At 37.3% G+C, this 27988-nt stretch overlaps 1 protein-coding gene across 1 annotated transcript; it reads right to left on the bottom strand.

Moving 5' to 3' along the window:
• Positions 1–3: 3 nt before the first annotated feature.
• LOC138305579 (baculoviral IAP repeat-containing protein 7-B-like) lies at positions 4–26923 on the bottom strand. Its single transcript, XM_069245888.1, has 5 exons — positions 26862–26923; positions 6361–6924; positions 5410–5721; positions 1434–1565; positions 4–1251 (listed from the first exon to the last, which is right to left on the bottom strand). The coding sequence occupies exons 2-5, from the start codon at positions 6881–6883 to the stop codon at positions 1004–1006; spliced, it is 1215 nt and encodes a 404-aa protein (XP_069101989.1). The 5' UTR covers positions 6884–6924; positions 26862–26923; the 3' UTR covers positions 4–1003.
• Positions 26924–27988: the final 1065 nt, after the last annotated feature.

Raw genomic sequence — 27988 nt, 5'->3', positions numbered from 1 at the left:
ATATGCTCAAACCGTTATTGATATTGATTTATTAAATAGTAAAGCTCTCAAAAACATTTGCATTAAATATCAATATACATGGGAAATAAATAAAAATAGTGTTTTTACAATAAATGCCTTCTACATGCACTTAAATATGTATTTTATATACTAAAACCGTTTATTATTCTTATTCGCATTATTCTCTTTCTATCCCCCAAAAGAACATCAACAATTAAATCTAACACACATGCCAAATAAGGGTACAAATAGTTACATGTAAAACAGTTATATTTATAATTTATAGATATTTACAAAAATTATGAAACACGTACATTGTATATGTAGGCAACACATTTCATTGAGATAGTATATATCATCATCTGTAAATTGTTATTTGCTACAGATAATATGATTTTAACAATTTCAATTGCTAAGAAATGATTAAAGTCTGAGTGTGTCCATGTCTCTATCCTCATCTGGTCCACAAATAAAAATAATATTCAATAACTTGTAATAACGTATGACCATTACACGTCATAGTGGTATACTATCTGGAGGGCCAGACTTATCTGCTCACTTGGACCTAACTTTATTGCCCTTTTCTACTTAGCCCTCTTATACAGCAGAGTATCAAATACAATAACAAATGCATACTATGCTACGTATTTATATATTTATAATCCATATCTAAACATATAAACATGTTATTTTATTTGTTGTTCTCTTGAATTAAAACCGGTTTACAATTTGGTCATGGAATTATTTATCATATCATTGGTCGGATAATAGGAAATGCATTGTTTTGAGAAATACAAATAATATTTTAGAACTTTAAACAATAATATTTAGTCGATTCTAAATCAGTTTTCCGACAATCTGTATTCAAGTAGGTCTGAAAACATCGTAGATAAAACCCGATTACTTAAATATAGCACTGCAAATAGTTTATACAGTAATAAGAATACTATTTCTCATCAATATTTATATAGCACACAATGAATAAGATTACATATGTAATTATCTAGTTGAAGTTGACTTTACTATTTGTTTGGGAGCTGGTATCATTCACGTTACGACTGTGCTGTGATACCTGTAATGGAACCTTAAGACACGCCCTCACTTTCTTCTTGCATTCTGCGCATGTCTCGCAATTAATTGCGTACGGTTCACAGCATACATTGTGACCACAATCAAGCTTCACAACGTAACAAGAGTCCGGCTCGTCTTCTCCACAACTTTCACAGAAAGAAGATACACTCTCCTCACGTTCTGGCAATGTAAAATCGTACGTTAAAATACTGCAATGTTCCAATATAAAACAAAAAGGCAAGTGGAAATAACTTTTGCATATTCTTAAATTACCTTAAGACGTGTCTATAGAACACAGGTACATTTTGTAATGAGATTTTACAGCTGAAAGGAAAATTACTAATGCAAATAAAATAACTTACTTCTGCGATCAATTCCGGGTTTTCTTTCTGGCGGACTATCAGTTTCAAAGTGCCCTGGTGGTTGGGTTTCAGGTTGAACTTTGAACCTCTCAAGGTCAAGAATAAACTCGTTGGGATCTTCCGCTTCCACATCTAAATAATTAAAAACAAACAAAACTACGTATATAACAAAAGTTTGAACACTTTGGACAACACCGCACTTTGTCTTGGATCTTCCGCTTCATCATCTACATAATAAAAAATAAACAAACATATAAAAATCAAAACATTTTGGAAACACCGCACTTTGTCGTGGATCTTTCGCTTACACATCTAAATGCAAAATATAATTTAAATAAACAAATCTATAACAAAACTCTTAACACTTTGGAAACATCGCACTTTGTCTGGGATCTCCCGCTTCCACATCTAAATAATTAACAAGAGATCCCGGAGGGATCTTGGCGCCCACCAAAAAATGATCTATATCTGACAAAGGAAAGATGGATCTTTTCTCTACTTTTTAAACTTTTTCAAACATACTGCATATAAAATTTGAGACAGATCGCTTCAGTACCTTTTGAGAAATAGCGGTAACAAACTTCAACTATCAAAATCCAAGATGACTCCTTGGCGGCCATCTTGTTGATCAATCGGTCCCAAATCACAATATGCACAACTAGGACCCTAGGGGAACCTACATGTGAAATTTGAGAAAGATCCATTCATTACTTTCTAAGAAATAGCGATACCAAACTTTGAATATCAAAATCCAAGATGGCTGCCTGGCAGCAATCTTGTTGACCAATCGTTCCCAAATCACAATATGCACAACTAGGGCCCTAGGGGAACCTACATATGAATTTTGAAACAGATCCCTTCAGTACTTTCTGAGAAATAGTGATTACAAACTATGAATAACAAAATCCAAGATGGCTGCCTGGTGGCCATCTTGTTGAGCGATTGGTCCAAAAATGCTATATGCACAACTAGGGCACTAGGGGAACCTACATATTAAATTTGAGAAAGATTGAGAAGTCCCTTCAGCACTTTCTGAGAAATAGGGATATCAAACCTTAACTATCAAAAAGAAAGATCCCTTCAGCACTTTCTGAGAAATAGGGATATCAAACCTTAACTATCAAAATCCAAGATGGCCGCCTGGCGGCCATCTTTTTTTTCCTATCAGCCTCAAAATCTGTATGGCACAACTAGGGACCAAGGGTAACCTCCATGTGAAGTTTGAACAAAATTCCCTCAGTAGTTCTCAAGAAATATCGATAACAAACTTCAACTGCAAAAATCAAAGATGGCTGCCTGGCGGCCATCTTGTTTTTCCGATCAGCCTCAAAATCTGAATGGCACAACTAGGGACCAAGGGTAACCTCTATGTGAAGTTTGAACAAAATCCGTTCTGTATTTCACAAGAAATATCGATAACAAACTTCAACTGCCAAAATCAAAGATGGCTGCCTGGCGGCCATCTTGTTTTTCCGATCAGCCTCAAAATCTGTATGGCACAACTAGGGACCAAGGGTAACCTCCATGTGAAGTTTGAACAAAATCCCTTCAGTAGTTCTCAAGAAATATCGATAACAAACTTCAACTGCCAAAATCAAAGATGGCTGCCTGGCGGCCATCTTGTTTTTCCGATCAGCCTCAAAATCTGTATGACACAACTAGGGAGCAAGGGTAACCTCTATGTGAAGTTTGAACAAAATCCCTTCAGTAGTTCTCAAGAAATATCGATTACAAACTTCAACTGCCAAAATCAAAGATGGCTGTCTGGCGGCCATCTTGTTTTTCCGATCAGCCACAAATTCTGTATGGCACAAAAATGGACTAAGGGGACCCTCCATGTGAAGTTTGAACAAAATCCCTGCAAGTTTTTAAGAAACAGTGATAACAAGCATTGTTTACGGACGGGCGACGGACGGCGGACGACGGACTACGGACGCAGGGCGATTTGAATAGCCCACCATCTGATGATGGTGGGCTAAAAACAAACAAACAAACATATACATGTAAATATCTGAACACTTTGGAAACACCGCACTTCATCATGCAGATCTGTTAACATTAAATAACGTCCTAGGTGTACAGAATTTCAAATCACTTGCCAAGGGCAAGTAAACACCAAACATTCCAGTATATCAAAATTTACTTGGACTTGCCCTCGTAATTCAAAATGTGAAACAGAGAAACAAGGCCCATCATTTAACGTTATATTAGTAATATAACGTAATATTCTTTTTTTCCAATTAGTATTTTGTGAGAAATAATGGTAACGAACATCAATTGTTAGTCATCTTAATTACTGTCTAATTGGTTCCAAAATGTAATATTCACCTGTATGGGTGCCAATGACAGCCTAATTATGACACTGCTACTTATCCCTTCAGTATGTTTCGACAAAACGTAAGAAGAATTGTTTACAGACGGACGGACGACGGAACACGAAAGAAGGGCAATATTAATAGCACAACATCTGGCAAAAACCAAATCTAAAATGACCTGAACAGATAAATCACCCTTTTTATCTGACTTGAGCAAGATTTTTTCATTCTTTTCTTCCTAGTCAAAGAGGTACTTGCTTCATTTTCCTGATTCATCGTATATGTAGTTCTAATTGTGAGCCATTTAGATTTACGTAGACACCTGGCTGCCACTTCCCTTATTGATCCACTACTGAATTGCTGTGGGGTGGGGTAAAGTCAACGAATTTTGGAACCTCACTCAAAATACTTTAACTATTTGTTTAGGTTTGAATGGCATGCAGAGTAGTCTATACAACTTTCCTCGTTGTAAATCTGTATTAACTAGCTGTTGTGCACGGAGAAATAGTGAGCATATATTTAAAAAATGGTAATGAATGGAACCTTCGAACGTTCATCCTTCAGGGAGCGAACTTAGAGAAGTGGATTCGACCGGGAAGTTTTCGGGTGAAATGAGAGAGACCCAGTCATTGCCCAAGACGTATTCCATCACATCTTTTGAGAAGAAAGACAAAACTGAACTGATAATATATTACTCTTAGACCGGACAGGGATATCCGCAATTTTACCGGGTGAGATTTTTCTAACTCACTCTCTGGTGAAAAAAAGGTTACACGAGATTTTTGCACACGAGACACAAAATAGAGCGCAGGGTAAGGGAAAAGGTATCATTCACCCTCTTAGGGGTGAGACATGTACAGGAGATCTCAACCCTCGGGATATGATTCTTAAACTGTCAACCACTCGTGTTTTTTTCAAGTAAAGCCCTAGACTAGTTCTTTTGATACTCCAATGCCTTCTCAGCTTTCTGAAAGGCCGCTTAAGACAGTTTTACGCTGCCTTTAAAGAGGTTTATCAAAAGCTGAAGAATGCTACCTTTGGTCTTATCCTCTCCATCGGCCATCTCTGAAGAGTTTAGTATCACGACAACAGAGATTATTCTCACTTACATGTCTATACTCCTCCTTGTATCAATACACTACCATTGCATGGAGCTATGCTATTAAAACTTGGCCGTGTTCTTTGCTACATCTAGATATTATTGCTAGTGACAAAACCGGTATATGATGGCGTTAGGTTACCTTCCATAAATGTCAAAGGTTTTGTATTCCACCCGTAATGCCTTCCGGAGGAGGCATCTACCTGATAATAGTAATGTCCAAATGCATGTATCGATGAGATTCTTTGGTGATGACCGAACAAAGGCCTACAGGATGACCAACGGGGACCAGGATAAAATGGACAATTTGGGAAATGTTTCATTTTGACAAATTAAAGCTCATTTTCATTACATAATTTTGAGCAAATAACATTTCTTACAAACACCGAGTGCTGCGTTCTGTCGTTATCATTTTAGTGCAAAATTGCTGTGAAAAGGTATATGAAACAATGAATCTATGCATTCGCAAAATCTGCTATATCAGCATAAAACATATTTGAAAATCTCTGACGCCAAAGTGCGGCATTATGATTATTGCTAACAAACATACATCTATACTTACTGTTTTGTTTTCTCAGGTATTCCCTGTATATTGCAATGAGGTCCATGCTATACCCCATCTCTAAAGCAATCTCTGATGTAGAGCGGTGCATTGGTTGTCTGTCGACAAGAGACCTAATCGCTGGCTGTGGATGTTGTGTGGGCGATATTGGAACTTCACGAAGAGTTGTTGGCATTTTATGGTATGCAATATTGTTCTGAATATGATAACATGTTGGAAAATGCTTCATGTGCTCTAACCAGGGATCATCGTTAACAAGCCACTGTCTGACAATCCCTCCACAACAGAAACACTGCACAATATCCCCACGACCTTTAACACACAAACCGAAAACCCATGTTCACATACAGTAGTATTTGTAGAGATCAACGTAAAAATTATCTTGATTTTGGTAGAAATTCTGCACATCAATTCAATAACAAATCTAGCCCAAGTCCTTTCTTGTTCAAATCATTTGAGATAAAAATCACAGTGTCTATTCATAAAAATGACATATAGTCTATGGTCAGTCTTATAATCAATGCCGCATTGTTGCATGAGACACTGTTGTCAGATTGTGGATATTACTCAGTGGTACAATGAAATGCATCATTACAAACGCCCTCCACGTTAAATGCTTTTACCCTGGTAAATTTTGATTTTCTGATACACAGACGAATTACAAACCCAATTGTGCTCTAGTACCTTAGTGGAAACAAAAGGATGTTTGAAATTGTTACCCTCATAGACACACAAAGAATAGTGTGAATATATAGCTACAGATATGTTTGACTGTTCAGCTGAATTAAGTAGATCATGGATTAAAAGTTTACCGATATTTTTTTTATCACCAAACAAAATCATGTGTTTTAATATGCTACCACATCCTTCATACAGATAATATTCTGGTACCAATTCATAATTTCATAATTATAATTTAATATTTAATTAAAAAATTAAATGACATACAACCTTTGTAATAGAATCCAGAAGCAGCTAAAACTCTTGGTCTCTGTTGAATGTATTTGGACCAATCTCGAAATGAAAGCAATCTTTTTTTCCAGCTAACCTTTTCCTTATTGAAAGGATTCCAATGATCATATGGTCCGTGAAATGGAACATTCCCCACAGATGCTCCACATACAAATGGACAGCCTTTAGAAAACTTTTTGTGGTCGTCACTTACAACATCGCCTGGTTCCCATTCTTTAAGAACCACCTCACAGAAAACACAGCGGACGCGATCTTGGCCAGCAGGTCCTATAAAGTAAAAGCCATTTTGAGCCAGAGCTTCAGCACTGACTGCAGACTCTTCAGGCCAGAAAAGAAATGTTTCTAAGCGATTGAATTCATACTTCAAGTCACCTTCCTCTTCATCTTTCCTCTTCTGTGTCCAATATGTATTTGTGGAGGAGGCTGCACCTGACAATGGTTGAGATCCTAGGCCATCTATCTCATCTTCCCCTTCAGTAAAATCTGTTACCACAATTACCATTCTGCTTGTAATTCAGAGACATCTGTCGGCAATGCATTCACCTGCAAAGAGTTAAAATCCTAACATTATTTCATGAAAATAAAAAACCACCCATATATTGAAGCTTAACAAGTCGCTTTCAAAGATATACATGTACATTGTAATAGGACTGGAATGTGTTTTCAAATATATAACTATATTAGAAAATTCCTGTGTGATGCTAGTCGAATTACTAAATATTGTCCTGCTTCAATGAGAAAATATGTATGGATCCCTGCCAACATAAAACTATATCACATGTAAAATGTTTATAAGGGCGCGAAGTGCGAAGCACTTCTAAGGTAACACATACAAGAAAATAAAGAAAAAACACAATCTTCAAAATTCAGTCCTACACACTGACAGCTTCAATTTGCGGCCGCCATTTTTTCATCCACTGTAAAAAATCCCATCAGCGTGAATGCGATGCTTGAAGTCAGCTCATTATATAATCAAGCGATTCAAACGCTTTTAAGATCCGACGAACGTAATCTTCATCCGGCAGAAGCTCGGTGCTGTTGCTCTTAATTTGCAAGCGTTCAAGTGATAGACTACCGTCCAATATAATCACCTGACCAAAAACGGCATATCTGTTACGAAAAAAAACAACAAATTTCTCTCTTCTCTTAAGTGGGTTTTCTTCTCAAATGGGGGTTTTGGGACAAAGATAGAGTGTAAATATATCAATAAAAAATAAACCGAATATTCGGCTCCGTTATTTCCATAAATTTTATATTATATCATAAACATGTAAGATAGAACATTTATATGATGTGCTCATCTCCTGGATCTTAATTAATTGGCATATTGATGTGCCTTTCACAAACAAGAGATAGAGAGAGAGCACGTGTGTGAGAGAGTGTGTGTTTTTGTGTGATGATTTGATAGTCATGTAGCTGGACAGCTGCTCTGAAGCAACTGTTGTGAACCGCGTATTTGATGACGTCCCCAATGTATGTGCGCGGACGCGGTCGCGGTCACGTGGCGCCCGCGAAGCGCTCTCTCTCCATCCGACCTCCAAACTGTTAACACCTGTTTTACTACTGTGGATAAACTTGTCAAATATAACATGTATTGTTGATTATTAATGTAGACACTTTGTATGCAGATGTATATATTTTGTTGTAAACCACAGTTTACAATGCTGATGTCGGAAGTCGGCGAATTTACGCCTATTTCACGTGTATAATTGATTTTGTCATGTGTTTGTATCGAGTGTGTTTACACCCTTCGGCACGTGCTTGCTCGCGCCATTATTGGCATGAGTGACAACACCTGTCGAGCGCGGTCAGCGACACTCTGGTACTTTATTTAGGTTTTTTTATAGTATTTGTAGGTAAGGCCTAGGTTAGGGACAGGTTTTTAATTAAACCGTTCCTGACAATTTTTAGTGCGAGTGTACTCGTACTATTATTTTCCTTGTCGGGTGTGGAGTCTGTGTACATCCGCTATGTGCAGATTCCAACTGCGCACGCGATACCGGGAGTCAGTGTCTTATAGCGTTTAATAAATTTCTCCATGATTTAGTGACACCAAACTTTCAAAAACATATATTAAGATATACTTGTCAGCGATAATCTACTATAAATTAACAACAGTGACATTGCACAGTGCTAAATGCATTTGTTTTGTGTAAACTTCAAGCGGCGTATCATGAAAATTCTTGCATCGGTCACGATATTATAAGCATCTGATCGACTTTGGAAACTTCGGATCCACGGTAGTGCAACTAGTACGGCAACGATGTTTTGATCCGTTTCCGGTATTGCTTTGGCGACATGAAGACCACGGTACTGTGCTTTGTATCACTAATTTGCTGGCGTTACGGATGATACCATGATTCGTGGTATGTAGTGATTACTGAAGAATATGATAAGTTTCAACCATACCAAAAAGTATATTATTTTCTGTTTTCTTAAATTTCAAAACATGCATTTGAAAATCACACATGACAGAACACACAGCTAGATTTTTCGTTCAGCTTCGATTTACCGACTTATATTGAGGTATAGTTTTACTGTGATTCAATATTGGAAATCTTTAGACTTTCCCGTTTCCATTGGTATATAATTTGGTTACAATAATGTTAAAAATACTTGTGAAATTCAACAATTTGTTTCGATATCAGACTAGTGTCGCAACGGTTTTGAATTTCAATAGTGTACGGTTGAGACACAAGTTAAAAACAAAAGTGAGTGTACGGTTTGGATTTCTTTCTTTCAGATAACGACATGAAAATAGACCAATTTGTGTACTATTATTAGAATTAAATTCATTAGACATAATATTTAACGTGTACGCGGTTAGACGACTTAGGAAAGCTTCAAGTAAAGTAAGTAATGCTATCTTAATTTTGTAGTAGACTAGAAATGGGTATTTATACAGTAACCTTGTTCATGTCATATTTTTGCATACATAGGCTATTGCAATTTTAAAAAAGCATATCCAATAACACACCATAATAGAAATATATATATATCATATGACTGTGTTTTACAGTAACATATATCCGCACCATGATAGATATGCGAGAACAACCAATTTATGTCACACACCAATGCATGTCAAAATATGATAACGAATGCTTAATTACACTTATGATACATACAAAAATATCACACGGGCAAAATCACTAGTTCCAGTTATAAAGGGAAAAAAAGCTAAAGTTTAATAATAAAACGCGTTCGTATACGTCTGTATAGAATAGGAATATTATTTGATAAACAGGAAACTTGGTTCGATTCCTTCTTTTCTTCTGGTGTGTTGTCATGAGCAACCTATTAAACAATGACAGTGTTTGACTACCGATAAACCAAATATACAAAGATATATAGCAGTGGCGTAGGAAGATGAAACGTAATGGGGGGCAAAGGTCCTCAATATTTCGTAACACACGTTCATTCTTCATCAAATATAGCAAAGCGCATATCAAATTAATACATATGAACCTAATAATTTGTTTCTCAGTCATATTTTGTGAATATCTTGGATAATAAGCGAGATTCGGATGAAAACTTGAAGTTTTTACTAGGAACTCGCATCAAGCTGTATGTAAGTGTCACAATTATATGATAAATAGGAGTACTTTGCGTGAAATCACGATCTTAATACAAGGTAGGATATCTAATTTACACTTGAGCTAAATATCGGTCTGTAAAACCATGCGCAATGTATTTGAACTCTACAAGTTGGAACCTACCTGCTCGGTACTCGAATATCGAAGCGATACCGGAAACGGATAAAAACATCGTTGCAGTACTAGTTGCACTACAGTGGGATCAATACAATGCAATTCAGGTTTATTAATTCAATAAATGAAAGTGACGAAACCGTTAACTTTTAGTACGGCCACATATTTAATTTATTTCACATCATATTTTTCTATGCCAAAATTGTTATGTTCATGTCAGATCTGGTCATTATCAGTGCATTAGTGTGTAGCCACATGGTACCGGTTTGATCAACGCGCATGTCTGTGTTGTAGTTTTTGAACGCCACGATTAAATGTCTTAATGTTACCTGCAGTGGTGCGTGTTCTTTTACCCTGAATTACCCACACAAACACAACAGTGGCGACGAGGATCAACATAAAATTACATCGGAACAACGCCTGAAACAGAAAAACTGCAAGGTATGGCTGTAAAAAACACGGAAACATCGAAGAATTTGACATAAATTCTCATAACTGGGACGAGTACGTCGAACGCTTAGAACACTATTTTGTAGCTAACGAAGTCGACGAGGAAAATCAACAACGTGCTATATTACTAACCGTCTGTGGTAGTAAGACGTACGGGTTGATAAGGAACATTGTTAGTCCGGCCAAGCCCAGTGACAAAACCTACGATGAGCTGATAACTGCGATTCGCAGTCATTTGAAGCCCAAACCATTAATAATCGCCGAAAGGTTCAAGTTTCATCAGCGGAAACAGAAGGAGGGAGAAACGGTGAGTCAATTTTTGGCTGAACTTCGAAAACTTAGTGAACATTGTAATTTTGAAGGGTTTTTGAATGATGCCCTACGTGATAGATTCGTTAGTGGGCTGACGTCAGCTGCTACTCAGCGTAAATTACTATCCGAGGCTGATCTAACATTGAAAAGAGCGATGGACATTGCCGTCAGTATGGAGTTGGCAGATTGCGAATCCCGCAAACTTAAGGAAAGCTACACCGTAGATGAAAGTAAAAATGAGGAAAGGGCACACAAGGTATTTTCACAATGCTTCCGTTGTGGGAAAAGTAACCACAGTGAAGAGAAGTGTTATTACAAGAACAGTAAATGTCATAAGTGCAAGGAAACGGGTCATCTTAGCAAAATGTGCAAGTCTCGTCATCATGTAAACAAACAGCGCGGACATCAAAGTACTGAAAGTACTGTCAGCAAAAAGGGACACAAAGTAAAGAAAAAGAATCCGAGAGTGAACTTTGTAGACTCCGACACAGATACTACTGATATTCAGGAAACAGAACTGAAATATGCATGGCCGTTGTTTTCTATTAAATCTGGCGGACAAAAGGAAATCAAAATTGATTTGATTATCGACAACAAGTCATTGAAAATGGAGTTGGACACAGGTGCTTCAGTAACCTTAATGTCAGAGAAGGAGTATAAAACAGAAGTTTGGTGGAAAGTTAAGCAAAACATCAACAGTTCTAAGGACTTACACTGGTCAGATATTACCAGTAGTGGGTGAGAAGTTGGTGACTGTGAATTATGAAGGACAAAAGTTGCCTTTATCATTACTAGTTGTCAAAGCGGACGGACCAGCACTGTTGGGAAGGAACTGGTTGAGTCAATTGAAACTAAATTGGCAGTCTATCAAGTACACCATTGATGGAAACTTAGAGGATGAACTATTCCAGAAATATGAGGTCTTCAACGAGGAACTGGGTACTGTCAAAGGGGTAACTGCTACGCTCAGACTACAAGAAAAGGTCACACCCAAGTTTTTCAAGCCAAGGCCAGTGCCTTTTGCACTTAGGGACAAAATCAGCAATGAGCTTGAACGACTAGAAAAGGCAGGAATCCTGAAACGTGTGGAAAGCTCTGATTGGGGCACACCGATTGTACCTGTTTTGAAACCGATGGGTCTGTGAGGATCTGTGGTGACTATAAGGTCACACTAAACCCGTACCTGGATGTTCCGGAGTATCCATTACCAACAAGTGAAGAGTTGTTTACCAAGTTAAATGGTGGTGAGAAGTTTTCTAAACTTGACCTGACTAGTGCTTACCAGCAAGTACTGTTGGATGAGGATTCACAAAAGTTGGTAACCATTAACACTCACCAGGGATTATACCGATACACTCGCCTTCCGTTCGGAGTGGCCGCAGCCCCCGCTATTTTTCAGCGGACCATGGATCAAGTCCTGCAAGGAATTGTGGGAGTAGGATGTATTTTGGATGATATCCTAATCACAGGAAAATCAGAAACGGAACACCGAAAAAACCTGAATACAACGCTTCAGCGACTCGAAGATTTCGGTATTCGCCTGAGGAAAGACAAGTGCTACTTCCTCCGCGATGAAGTTGAATATTTCGCTTTCAAGGTAAACAAGGACGGCATTCACCCTTCACCTAAGAAAGTTGAAGCTATTCTGAAACTTGCTGATCCAGAAAACAAACGCGAGCTCCAATCTTGGCTTGGAATCGTAAACTATTATCGGAAATTTATTCCGAACATGGCTACTGTACTGGAGCCGCTCACTCATTTGCTGTCCAACGATGTGGAGTGGAAGTGGACTCCAGCATGTGCACGTGCTTGTGAGGAAATCAAGGAACTTTTAGTTTCGTCTGAAGTCATGGTTCATTATGATCCCCAAAAACCATTGACATTGGCAGTAGATGCTTCAGCTTATGGACTCGGCGCTGTTATTTCGCACACCATCGAGTCAAGCGACAAGCCGATTGCATACGTCTCGCGTACTCTTACATCTGCAGAGCGGAATTATTCGCAAATCGAAAAGGAAGCATTAGCTATAATTTTCGGAATACAGAAATTTCATCAGTACCTATATGGGAGGCGTTTCACGTTATTGACGGATCACAAACCATTGACCACCATTTTAGGACCAAAGAAAGGAATTCCTGTTTTGGCCGCGTCGCGACTGCAGCGATGGGCTATACAATTGTCCGCATATCAATATGATATCAAATTTCGTTCTACAAGCAAGAACGGAAACGCTGATGCATTATCACGTTTTCCAGTAAAAGGGGAGGAAAATGAAGCTGATGACCATTATGTGTTCTATGAAGAAGCACAACTAGTGAATAGGATGCAGGTAAACAGTTTACCTGTCACTGCGTCGCGCATCGCAGCAGCGACCAAGAATGACCCAGTGTTGGCGAGAGTAGTGCAGTTTACAAGGAGTGGATGGCCAAAGGTTCAGGATGGGGATGATTTGCATCCATATTACAAACTCCGCGATGAACTGACTACTGAGGAGGGATGCTTACTCCGAGGAGTTCGGGTAATTGTACCTGATCAATTTCGTAAGGAAATCTTGGATGAGCTACACCCTCAACCACCCTGGCATGGTAAGGATGAAATCTTTAGCAAGGTTGCATGCCTGGTGGCCTCGCATCGATGTTGATATTGAGCAGAGAGTGTCAACCTGTGAAGATTGTAGGAAGGTTCTACCGAATGCACCCAAATCACCTGCCAATCCTTGGAGGTGGCCGTCATCACCGTGGGACCGTATACACATTGACTTCGCCGGCCCATTCATGGGTGAGATGTTTATGATCGTGGTTGACGCACACTCAAAATGGTTAGAGGTAGTACGCATGTCATCCACAACCACGACATCAACCATTAGTGCTTTGAGATACATATTCTCTTCCTATGGATTGCCACGTGAACTCGTGTCTGACAACGGACCACAGTTTACAGCGGCTGAGTTTTCAACATTTCTACGTGAAAATGGCATTCGTCACATTCGATCTGTCGCGTATCACCCCAGCTCTAATGGCGAGGCAGAGAGAGCTGTACGTACTTTTAAGCAAGCGATGAAATCAGTGTCAAGTGAGGTAGGAAATTTAAATCAGAAACTGGCTTCTTTTCTCTTATCCTACCGTACAACACCGCATACGTTGACAAAAATGACGCCCAGTGAACTGTTCCTCGGACGGAAATTAAGGACGCGACTGGATGTCATGCGCCCAGACCTATCTGGACATATACAGAGGAAAACTACACCAACAAGGTTTGAAACTCGTGTGTTCGAAATAGGCGATGTAGTTATTACTCGTGATTATCGCAGTAACCCAAAGAAACCTTCTTGGATCAAGGGTACAGTTGTCCGAAAACTTGGACCAATGACCTATATTATTCAGGTGGACGAACTGAATTGGAAACGACATGTGGATCAAATACGCGCATGTAATCCAAACTGTAACATTGAACCACCAGAAACCAATACTTCTGGTGTACCATTCTTTGTCAGTGCGCCATCTGTAACTTCCGTTGTACCAAATCCTGTTGTTACCACCGAGAGAATGACCAACCCCGGTATTAACTCTAGTCCAATTGATGGTACAAGTACACCAAAGACTCTCAGTGTACCACCAACGCCCACCAAATCCATGTCCAACACGACTAGTGATCGTCGCTATCCGCGTCGCAATATCGTGAAACCATCGCGTCTTATTGAGAACTGTTAAATGTGTTAAATTGTGTTCAGATAATAGTTCAGTTTTATTATCCTATTGACATTTTATAAGTGGACAATAACTTTAATTCAGTGTTTATGAGCTAAGAAAGCTTTATTGATAAGGTAAAAGTTAACCATTTTTCTGAGAGAGGGGAAAAGTGTTATGTTCATGTCAGATCTGGTCATTATCAGTGCATTAGTGTGTAGCCACATGGTACCGGTTTGATCAACGCGCATGTCTGTGTTGTAGTTTTTGAACGCCATGATTAAATGTCTTAATGTTACCTGCAGTGGTGCGTGTTCTTTTACCCTGAATTACCCACACAAACACAACAAAAATGTCTTAAATATAGAATATGGCAGTCCTCTAAAAGACTTACCAATATAGTCATACCATTTCTGAATAAATTGGTCAATTGGTCTACTTTTAACAAGTTTTTTTGTAATCATTCTTTTGTAAAACAGCAAGTTGATTGATATATCCAAACATGATTTAAACTAGCTCTGGATAAAATATCTTAAACATCTTACAGCCATTTAAAAAACGCCTGGTCCATTTTCATGTAAAGTATACATTAATTTATAAATATTACTTGATAATTTATTTGATGTTATGAAGTTATGCCAAAAGGTAATCATTCTACATTTTATTTCAATATCAATTGGGTATCTTATTAGCTCGCCATAGACCATGAATTAATTTGCACACTTTCTTAACTTAAGGAAATTACAAATGATTTTTTTCTACAATATTTTTATTTTCAAATCCCTATACTTCTGATGAGTATAATAAAACTGGCATTTCAAGTGACTAAAATATTTTTTGTTTAAAATTAACAGGAAGAGATACATTCCTTAGTTTCTTAAAAATAGGAAACACGGATTTAATTGTTTGTTCAGCAGTTTTTTTCCTTTTCTTTAAAAACGCTACCATTAATGTATACCTAGATATGTATACCCTTCTTATCAAAATAATTCTATATCCCATAACGTAAACTGGTGTTGTTGGGCCAATTCACGTTTTGAGAATATTACAACTTTTATCTTTCTGATATTAGGTTATAATTTCCATGTACAAGTGTAATGCAATATTGTTCAAATCCGTTTAAAATGTGTTATAGAACAGTGACATCGGCATATAAAATGATAAAAAGTTTGGGATACATTTCAATATTATCTATAAGTAATTTGTTAATACTGTAGTTGTTAGACAATTAACATTCTTTTTTCGCCAGATAAGATTCCAAGTCATCAAGGTAGATTGAAAATAGGAAAGGAGATATAAATAAGGTACCATACTGTGCATGTTCAAGGTAAATAAACAATGTAAGCTGATCTTGCAGAATTGCCTTACAGCGTTATAATAAATGCAGTATGTCTCATTGCATTGAATGTAATTGATTTAAGGGCAGTTCATGTGGTGACCGAAAAAAGGTAAAATCACCACTTTCAGAGTGATCAGAGAAGATTGATAGTCAAGGAGGGAAAACATAAGACGACCTATGTTATGCATATTAATATTTTATTCATTTTGAATAAATTGTTCCGAAGATGATGATTAGTGTATTATTAACGACTATCTAAATATGTTTTCTAAAAATATTAACAGCTTATGTCATACCGTGTTATAAATTTAATGTTTTATTTATTCTTTTTTATTTCAAGCATGTATATGTCATAGAAAATAAACAATTACTAAGTATATGCTTAAATCATATTAAAGTAAAATTCACAAATCACAACACTAATGTGTATTGTATATATGGAATGAAGATGATGATGGTAATTATTTGGATCAAAAATGTTTAAAACATTAAATGTATTGTATATATGGAATTTGAATATGATGATAGTAATTATTTTCAGATCAAAAACTATTACAGTATTAAGCTACCACAGTTGAGAATTATTTCTTTCATTTTTTTCACACAATTTTTCTCCTGGACTGGTTCCAATTAAAATGATACTTGCAAGTAGACATTCTGTAAAACATAAGGAAACAATAAATGTATTAACAGAGTAATTACTGAAAAGGCTAATATCATATAATTAAACTTTTTTTAATAGCAATACCAGTTTAGAGTAAATATTATTGAAATTTATTTACTGTTGTTCTTCAGCAGTCCTCCTGTTCTTTAGAGTTTTGTCCTTCATAAATTGATTGGAATATAGCAGTTATTATATAATGAATCTGATAATGTGCACAAAGAAGTATAAGTACATGTATACGCATGTGTGCATGGGCACGGTGATAATTCTATAAGTTATTCAAAAACTGGCGGATGCTGAATAAGAAAGGCGTAGAGTCTATTTTTCCGAGTAAAAATTTCAAAGAACTAATATTGTTCATACCCAAAGATGTAATCTCACTAAAAACAGTGATCGTGTAGGCTTTTGTGTGATTGCATTTGTAAGACTGTGCCAGGTGGTAGATTTGTTCCGCTCGAGTGATCACACAATGCAAGTGAGAGTCGGGAGTATGTTTATGTAAGTTTTAATTGCTAATCTCTGATGATTGATGATAAAATATAACTCAGGATAATTGCTAAACATTTAACAGTTTTCTCCACGTTTGTTGTAGATTGAAGTGCCTTTCTACGGTAGAATTATGAAAAAGAAATCGGCATTTTCATCGATCTACAAATGTAGTAGTCAAAAAAAAATTCTCACTTTGAGTTATACGAAAATTTTATGTATGATTTTTGTCATTTGGACCAAAACTTTACTTCGTTAATTACGTAGTTACATGTGATGAAAGAGGCTAAAATGTTTTTAAAGTATGGGTTAGTGGCAACCTCTAAACGTGCTTTAATACGTAGATATAATCTGATAATGTATACATGTGTTTATAAAATTATCGATAATTATTGATATAGTAAATATTCATACCTTATTAACTGCCGTAAATAGGAAGATTACGCCACCTTAGACATTTAGAAAATGTTGATCGTCTGTCACGCGCTATTTGATCAGTAGACAAAGTTTATCCTAAATTTTGTTAGAGTTGTCTTTCTTCCGTTGTGGATTTACAAGTACATGTGGCATAACGAACTAATATGATTCAAACTACAAAAATCATTATTGTAACAATTTTGATGTTTGAGGTGAAATATTTATTTCTTTTTTTTTTTCCGTTGCGGGATAACTGCAGAAATATATATAATAATATATATGTTTCTTAACTATGTTGTTATGCATATATGTTTCTGATAACTGTCACTAGAGGAGATTTCAGAAAAGATGGCGATGACGTCACACAAAGGTACATCCGGGCGCTCAAAGGTACAACTCCGTATACACAGCCGCTTCGATGTTTGTTTACATTTTATTGTAATAAATAGTACGGCAATCCGAGAATTGTTGCTTTACCTTAATTTCAAAAGGTGTAAATAAAAATATGTAACAATAATATATAGATATAAACATATGGTATTCATATATTTTACGATGTTTATACTCTATTTTCGACCGACACGAGAAAAAACACGGTCACCATTATGTATAAACATTGACAGAATATTGCAAATATCAGCTTGAAATTACAAATTAAATTCCAAGTTCCGCAAATATAGTACTGAAATTTTATGAAGCGATTACTGTTTTCTTAGTCTAACTTGGTAAAACACCTTACGATGTGTGATTATGACCAAATTTAAGTTTGCTTTCGTAGATTACCCCAAGCGCGCGGCAGCCATTACGTACAGTGCTGCCGAGATCTCGAATTTCCTTCTTTTCCAGAGTCACAAAATTACGTATTCTGGATATATTTTCGTCAGAAATTTTGTTATTTAGTTTATGACATGCAAATAAGTCAGTTTATAGTTACTTTTTATCATATTTTTAAACAAAACTTTTGATATTTTAGGATTTTCGAAGCTGTGCTCAATGTGTCCTGGTCGGCATTTACATTATTACGATCTGTATTCATAAATCTAAATGTAGTCTATGTAACTTGTATTCGAATTATTTAAGAGTAATATCACTTCACTTAGCAGCCCATGGAATAAAAGCGACTGAAATTAAAAAATGAACTCTACAGCATTAAAATTGAACGATTTTACCATTTTATTTTTTCGAGATATCGCGATCGGCAGCCATACGTTTACGTAAACATGTACATTGCGTAGATCTGCATGTAAATGCAACACAGTGGTTTAAAGCATTCCTTTAAAACAAGATATACATGGTAAAGAACGAAATATGTATCTTTTACAAGAACTTATTGAGATATGTGTTGGTAATTACGTATTTATATTATTAAATTCCTTATATGGGCTGTAGCCTGAGGTGATCTAACAGCGAAGCCATGCACGAGCGGCCGTGGTCTGGCAAGATGGTTCACATTTCGTTATATTCAATAGTGTTGTGAACAGCTTTTCCATGTATAACAGAAACATTACACAATTAAATCAATTATCTATTCATAACTTTTTCATAACATGGATTTCTACATGTGAAGCAAAAACGGCTACTGTGACGGCCCGACACCGCTTCGCAAGCTGGCTTCAACAATCTACACAAATATATTTAGCAATAAACAATTGTAAATATGAAAATATAAATGTTTGTAACCTCTGAAAGAATAGGAAACAATTTTAAAATCGAAATTGGCAAGTATGAATGTGTATACTTTTGTCAAAGTATCGATTGTGTAGCAGGGATGTACGTATCTGTGATTGTTTTTATTAGTCGCCATACTGTGTTTGTACCTTTGAGGACCCGGATGTAAACTTTCTGTGACGTCACGCCATCTTTTCTAAAATCTCCTAGTAGGGACTAATCGCGTGGGGCGAAGCGAAGGCATTTTCGAGACGAAACGTCTTCATGCATTGTAAACAACCTTTTTCGGGACGAAAAGTCTAGATACATTGTAAACAATTCAAGCGAAAATTTTCAAACCTAAGATCATTTGGATAGTGTATATGGTAAGGATGTGAAAGCAGTAACTTGCTATATTCCCATTTCAACATTACAGATACGCTTATTTCAGTAATTTTTATATTCAAAATTTGCGATTTAAAATTCCCGGTAAAATCAAAGTTGTTGAATCTACGAGCAAGTTCTTAGCCAATCATATTGAGGAAATTGACTGAAAGAGAATTTTGCAACCACGATCACAAAGGCGAGGTATCTTTTCATTAACTTCATTTTTATATAGCACAAGTTTGAACAGTACTAGTTCAGGTTAATAATCTTTTTGTCATTTTTGGATTTATGAACTAAATGCAATTTCTATGCTTATGAACTATATCATCCTTTATTTTACAAAATCAAGATATTAAAACATTCTTAACAATTACTATTAGTCTAAGATATTTAAAATACAATACAACAATATTCTGTATTACATATGTTGTTACTCTGAGCAAATGTACAATTACTTTTTTATAGCATTTTCATTTTTACTGGTTGGTTAATACTTAAATATCATTCATAATACATTTGTAACCATGCACCTGGTAATTTCTATATATTGGTCATTTTATAATTGATTTATCAACTTGCGTTTATTAGATATACAAAAACACTGTGCCCAGGTCAAATTATTCAATCAATTATATTGCATCATGTACATTTATAACTGATAACTAACAAGAACTATATTATGTTCTAATGTAACTACACACTGTAATATAAATACCTATGATAAATTAGAGAATATTTTCCCACTCTATTAATAGTACAGATTTTCTTACAGCAATGTAACAATTTATTGCGAAAATTTTATATACTCTGTGACTTATTCATGGTTATGCTGTTGTTCTATAATTTTTCATATGGAAGTTCTTTTAACATTTATAATATAATATTGTGACATTAATACATATGATATTCATATTCACTTAAACATAATGTAAGATACACAAACACATTAACTTAGAATAATTTGGGGAATGCCCAATGCAGTTTTATGCTGGGTTCACATAAGTTGAAATATGTTCCTCTTGTGTTATTTACACAACTTAGCTACATTTATTACTTACACAACAACAAAGAACTTCCTGTGAATTGTATCATTAAATTATTTATTTTTTTACCAGTCTTAGTCTAATTAAAGACACGGCATCATGCTAGTGTTTTAAAACGATATGACGTTGACCTAGCGCTATTCATTTACTTTCATTTTCATTTTTATTTTAATAACAGCATAATTATCATGAATATATCGAAGTCGTGTATTTTTTTTTTTTGTATTTTGCTTACACAAACTCTAGCTACAAATATAGAATCAGTTCTTGTACGTTCTTCAAGTTGATTTACATTGTCCATTATTTATAATTATTAAGTACATAATCTACAATTATCAAGCTTTATATCAATTCTACATATTTCATTTTCATTTTTAAGTCTTGTATCAATTTAGATTGTATTTCGGAAACATAGCGGAATATAATAAGTTTTATTTTAAATTTATTATTATTATTTCAAATTATAACTAATTTTAAATAATTACTAGCAAGGGGACGTAATATAATATAATAAGTTTTATTTCATAACATACTGATATAGCCTTACAGCTATTCGTGTGTGTCCCAGGTCTAAACGTAGCTGGCCAGGTCTGTACATAATAGTCTGGGTTATAGGTATAAGTTTCTCGTTGTTGTGTAATGGTATGTGGTGCCTGAACATCTTATATGTAATGCTAATTGTGAAACTGGTCAGTATTAATTGGTTCAGCGTGTTACTTATGTTATACAGTAGCTATCCATGTATCAGATGTTTCAGGTGTTGGATATCATGGCCAAATACTGATCCCCATGCTCTCGTTGTTATGTATAAATAGAGCTGACCAGTTATTGTAGAAGATGGAGGGAGAAACATAGAGGAGCACACACCTTGTGTGTGGCCCCATTTTGGGCTCCTGATATAATGCACAATGTATACTGCATGTATATTGTAAAATGCCTCAAGAAAATAAAACTTCGACACAATATTGGTCTCCATTATCATTGAACCACAACAAAGACACCAATTACAGTAACAACGCCAGCATCACCAGAAACAACCCGGACATCTGTATACCAACAAGTTTTAAAGACATTTTATCATACAGATAAGGACGAGATGTTAAGGCAGGAATTTCGTGATATAAGGCGAATCATAGAGGAACTTAAGGTACAAAGGAACCAATTCGCGATAAATAGGAAGTCTGCAGTCAAAGCAAAGCCGCTTATGAGCACTTTGATGGAAAAGAGACTGCAAGGAGTTATCCCTCTATCAGTCAAGGGGGGGGGGGGATAGAACCCTATGTTCCAGCAAGCAATTCTGCTACACGACAACATTGTTCGCAACCCCATGGGGGACCAATTAGTTATACACAATACCCCCAAATAGCACTATCGGTACCTGGGTTTGCTCATAAGGGTCACGAGTCTTTAGGGTCTGATCAGATAACAACAGAGACCGAGAGTCGGGTCTGTGAGGGCTTCTTGTTAAATAAAACGTCGCATCAAATAAACCCACCAGTCTTGGAATGCCCCGACATAGTTGAGCTTCCATCCTCAAAAGGACAGGGTCAACAATTGTTACCCGCCCTTGGCATGGACACTGAGGGGGTCATAGTGTCTCAGACTAACTTGGTACTACCCGAAAAACCCGTACCTCCGCCTGTTAGTCCAGCAGGTATACTACACCGGAGTACGGTGCACACATCACGTTGGCGCGAGGGCCCCCAGTCCCTCTAGCATTGACCATTGAGATGGGGACTCAAATCCCAATAGTCATAGGATGGATAGCTTGAGCAACGACTCTTATGGGGGGGGGGGGGGGGGGGGCACCAACAGCATTGTGATAAAAAAGCCCTCAGCATTCACCCCAACCACCTGGGGCAGTATAGTTTGTCGTACCAAGGGTCAATTTGTACCGGTCACCGCGACCGTCTCCGCAGCAGATGAGCCTCAGATTGTCACATGATGGTTCTCCAATACCACGGAGGGGGCCGCCAGTACAGAACATGGGTTGCAACCCCTCCCCCCCCGTATTGCGCAATGATAACCATTCACAAAGTGGGCACAGGGGCATATGTACCGATAACTCTCTATCCGGTTCATCTTCTCGGAATGACCTCTCCTCATCATTAGCACAGAGTGTGGACACACACTAATCTAGCACGACCCCGCGCCAACAGCATTGTGATAAAAAAGCCCTCAGCATTCACCCCAACCACCTGGGGCAGTATAGTTTGTCGTACCAAGGGTCAATTTGTACCGGTCACCGCGACCGTCTCCGCAGCAGATGAGCCTCAGATTGTCACATGATGGTTCTCCAATATTACGGAGGGGGCCGCCAGTACAGAACATGGGTTGCAACCCCTCCCCCCCGTATTGCGCAATGATAACCATTCACAAAGTGGGCACAGGGGCATATGTACCGATAACTCTCTATCCGGTTCATCTTCTCGGAATGACCTCTCCTCATCATTAGCACAGAGTGTGGACACACACCAATCTAGCACGACCCCGCGTGCGCAATGTGGTTCAATTTGGTAATTAGCGAAGGGAGTAGAATAATCATTCCAGTAGATCCCTTAGGTGTCAGCAATTGCCTACCTGACCTAAACAAAGGCAGGCTAGATATGGAGGACAACCACATTATCTCAATGACATCAAAAGAAAAGTCTTGTAACAAACCTATCACCGGAATAACCACACAACCGTCAGCTGTCCAGGCTAATTCAGATGGTTATTTTTCGGTTGAGTTAGAAAAAAGGCCGACAAGGTGTCAATGGAACAACCCGTCTCCAACTCAGACGGGTCCCCATACGTCAACAAGCTGATCGGTCCTAGAATGCAGAAAACCACTGTGCAAATTTATGATGCAAATAGACCGTCAGAGCTAAAAGAAGGTAGCCAGATAGATGCACTAAAACCTGTGGGATTTTTGTCAAAGGATTCGGGATGTAATTATATTTATATATATAACAACACCGATTATCGGTTAAGCACCTCTTCCGTTAAGGGGGAAGGGGTTTGGAGACTAAAGTCACAAATGACCTTGACATAGAGGTTACTCCTGGGGGGGCTCCCGGTTATCTCGTATTCATCCTCTCCTGTTCCCGACTGTCTAAAGAGGTCAGTCCTTCTGATCTGTTCAGAACTCCGTACAAAGAATCCCTACAATCTCCAGGGATCAGTCTCAGCCTGTTCTCTTTTAGGGCCAACCCTAGGGTGTGGGACATAACCCCTGCTGTTAGGATTATTCCCTGGGAGGAATCAACACGTTTGGGAAAGGAAGCGTGTTATCCCATACGGTCGGCTGCACTTTGTAACCGACCAAGTAACAAATATGAGGATAGAGGAACTCCATCTGTGTCAGCCTGGCGCAGCCTATGGAACATTGTAGACGTGTTCCAGGCTGGCTCGGGACCAATACCCTACCGAGGCCTCGCTCCTCGGTCTGGTGGTTCACCCCTCCAGTAAATAGTCGTAACAAAAGGGGGTGGAAAACAGTTAAAGTGTTACAATGGGCATAGTAGTTAGTTGTAATTAGTTGGGTTCACGCCGCCGTCATATGTATATACAAATATGAGATGACATACTATTACAGGCACCACATGTGAACATGTGATAGACTTGTATAAAAATTACTAATGTGAGAGCAGGTGTCCTTAATAGCACTGCTCATCCATAGACCAAGGAATGGTTTGTGGAAAACAAAAGCATTTATATGTGTTCAAAACGTTTTAGTAAATACTGGACTATCGAGTAGCAAATACTTGGGACTGGCCTGTACAGAAAGACTAATAGCCGCCCATGTCAAACTAGGTACCAAAGGTAACCGTAGAAATGAAATCGACAGGGAACCTCGACGCCCAGTAAGACAACATCGTACTTCATGAGCCATCAGCAGGACTACCGGCATTTTGATCCTAGGAGGGAGCTTCATAAAACTGGGAGGAGTGTTGTGTTCCGCGGATTTGATGACGTCACCAATGTGCGTGGACGCGGTCACGTGGCGCCCGCGAAGCGCTCTATCTCCATCCGACCTCCAAACTATTAACACCTGTTTTACTACTGTTAGTAAACTTGTCAAATATAACATGTATTGTTTATTATCATTGTAGATACTTTGTATGCAGATGTATATGTATTGTTGTAAACCACAGTTTACTCTGTACAATACAGCCTATTGATCCTGCAGACAGTTGTACAAGGTGATCATCCATCTGGTTCCAATCTGTCAATCAGACAAATTGACGAAAACATAATATTTTAAAAATTCAGTTCTGCACTTGAATGGTCAAAATTTAAAGTTGATGGTGTTGATGGTGTATTCATATACCGGTATCTGTCAAGTTTCGGGAATTGCAATGCAGAAGAAAGCGTCTGGCGCTATGCGCCGCTTATCATTATCATGTTTTAGCATGGAAAATAACAGGAGATGGAAATATTTCAATATTTAACGAATCAATATCCTACAAGTTGAAAACTTGTATCTTTAACAACTAAGGTATTTTTAACATGAAAAACAACATTTCCGTTATTTATCAAGAGTAGAAAGAGAAGGTGAAAAGGTTCTGATAATGTTGTTGTAGAATAGGCTTCAATCATTGTTACATTTGTTTGTACAGTATGTATATTTGTTATTGTACTCTTTTTAGTCTTCACTTCAGTGATCTGTTTATTTATCTTTGACCTAAACCCAGGGGGAATACCATGAGAACAGTGTGTGTTTCCTGTTGATCACTTATTAACCCAGTTGCCAGTCCCCAGCTGTTGGTCTGTGGTCTTAATATACGTGTGGTACATGTGGGTGGTGTTTATCGATCAGTTGAGCCTTGTCTGTACGGAAACGGAAGTGTTTAGTGTGTAGGTTAGGTTGCTGTAGCAACGGTTTCACATAAATATGGTGCTCTATCCGGACTTACACCAATCAGTGGTCACTTTAGGGTACTAGGTTGATGAGTCGATATAAAAGGAGCTGCTTCTAAGGAAGCTTTTGTCTTGACTAGGAGGAATGGGTTAGGGACAGAACCACGACGGGTGCTGTAAACAGTGCTACACTTGGGGGTATCTGAACTACCATTTGGGTTTATTTTTTGAGCTATAGCTAACAAGGGTTTGTGAGTACTAGGGTACTGTCAGGCTTAGACATCTATAGGAAAAACCTATCTCACACAGTGTCGTAGGGGATCGCAAGGGGCTTATAGGGCTTAGCATTCATAGGAAACCTATTTACACAGTTGGTTATGGCTGGATTTGGGAACATTTGGTAGGTCAGTTGTCTCTGTTAGGTGTTGTTGGACTGTGTTTGGAAACATGTGGTCTTGTATGGTTCCTTAGCTATATCATTAGTGTTTCACTACATATTACTGGAAGTTGTCTACATCAGGCACTATTTTAAATACATTTTTTGTCAATTCTTTATTACTTGTCTATATATAATAAATAGCTAATTGTACCTGTATTTACCTAGTTGAGTTATTGAGTTAGTATATGAACATGTTGTGGTACAGGCCTGTAACTTGTGTAAGAAACGAGATCCCGAGAGGATTTCTGACGACTGTGGACTCTGTTGTATGATAAAGATATTATACGATCACGATTTGGGACTTATGCATATAACGGGAGCTACAGTCGGATCGCTCCTCCGGATCCTGTGTGTGTCGATCTGTGGAGAAGCGGATAGACACACACCACCTCCCTATTACAATGTGTATAATTCAGATGGTTATTCTTCTATCGCTCCTACATACAAGATACATGTATACTCCAACAATTAATTTCAATTATTTGATTATTCATGACATCATGTCCAGATGGTTAGCAAAATGACGTTATATTAGAAACAATTGCTGTGGCATCACATAAATGTACATTGTATGCCCGAGCTAAATGTACTCTGGCACAGACACCTGAGACATATATACATATGTATACATGTTTCTGCTCTGGCTAAGATGCATGTTTACCTAGCTACAGTGTATGGGATTATACATGTACAACTGTATCACTCGACTTGTACTCCAACAATGTTAGAAAAACCAAGTATACATTGCGAAACACTTTTAAAACATCATATAGCACATAATGCAGATATTTATTTCAACTCGACGTGATAGTTGTTTTGCATACATTAATTCATTTATTTTTATGAATGAAACATACACATAGATTTTCTACTTTCGGTTTGCTATAACGTTAAATAACGTTAAAGATTAGTTTCTGTGAGAGCGGAGAATACTAATGAACTAGTGTTGTAACTGTAATCAGAGCATCGTCATATTAATGAAATCTGCATTATTTAATTAAATGCAATTTGAATTATCTTTAACAACGACGGAAATTCATGAAAACAGCATTACTTACAAGTTCGATCGGGAATCAGGAAATCCGGAAGGGAAGTTTTGTGTACCGGAAGTTTCTTAAATATCTATAAGTTTAGAAAAAATTACGGATTGAACGTGACCTTTAGGCCTACTTCCGTTTTAGATATGAATATAAATAAATCAATGTTTTAGATGAAACAAATAAGCCATATTGAAAATGATAAGTTCATTCCAGTTCGTTATTTAAATTATGTTTTGTATGTGGAAGACATGTTTATTTACCTTTAGTATATTTTTCCTGACAAAATATTCCGGAATGAGTTTGGTTTTCTTTTTATTCTCGTCTTTTTGTAAGGTCAGATAAACCGCTAAACGCTGAAAAGGTACGTAGGCCTACTGTGTGTGTGTCTGTCAAATATCTAATGTACATAGCCTCATCTATAATTCAATGCAATTTATCCTACTGCAACAAGTCCGTCGACATTCCGAAAGTACAACGTTTTATGCAATAACTAGGTAGCAAAAGTAAAAAATCACAGCAGCTGTGTGAGCTACGGTACCAATTATCTCAAAGTCTAACGTTACATTAACAGGTTATTTGAGTAACAGTTACCTGTTTGAAATTTTTTTAAAACAACATTATACGTTTTCTTTTCACATAATTACTCCATAGGGTAACTTATTGATTACTGCAAACAGGTAACTGTTTCTCAAATGGGTAACTGTTACCCGTATGCAGGGTTGTGCCTAACCTGATTAAGGGTTGTTAAGGTTCATGTAATGGCTTTAAACAGTGATATTTTGCAAGCATAAAACTCATTACTGTGCTGCAATTGAACAGAACTAATTTCATTAATTGTTGGTATATACCCTGGCTAACTGTCAGTCTTACTGTTGATATGTAATTTGTGAAGCTGCGTGTAAAATACAGTAAAATATGAGAAAAATGTATATTTCTGGAGAAGACATAGAACTCGTGTGAATTGCATTGATGGAACCAAATAATCATGCCATCGTGTTCAGTTGTGAATATGCCAGGTACTCCAACAGTTTGTTTGGCAAAATCGGACCAGCAAATAGCGCAGGAGCCTAGTGTAGTAAATGCAAATGGCTGCTATAAATGGCGGATCAAAAATATCGCATATAAGAAGCCATCTCAATTGATAC

Source organism: Argopecten irradians, chromosome 1, assembly GCF_041381155.1.
Source record: "Argopecten irradians isolate NY chromosome 1, Ai_NY, whole genome shotgun sequence".
In the NCBI taxonomy this organism is placed as follows: Eukaryota; Metazoa; Mollusca; class Bivalvia; order Pectinida; family Pectinidae; genus Argopecten; species Argopecten irradians.
Note: the sequence above shows the minus strand (reverse complement) of the source record. Positions and strands in the feature narration are given on the sequence as shown.

What these genes read in the sequence shown, in the direction of transcription:
- LOC138305579 (XM_069245888.1), bottom strand. Translation starts at nt 6,883, where the DNA reads ATGGTAATTGTGGTAACAGATTTTACTGAAGGGGAAGATGAGATAGAT. An exon ending in TTCTGGATTCTATTACAAAG is followed by an intron (nt 5,722 to 6,360) that starts GTTGTATGTCAT and finishes TGTGTGTTAAAG; the next exon opens with GTCGTGGGGATATTGTGCAG. An exon ending in ACCCGGAATTGATCGCAGAA is followed by an intron (nt 1,252 to 1,433) that starts GTAAGTTATTTT and finishes TTACATTGCCAG; the next exon opens with AACGTGAGGAGAGTGTATCT.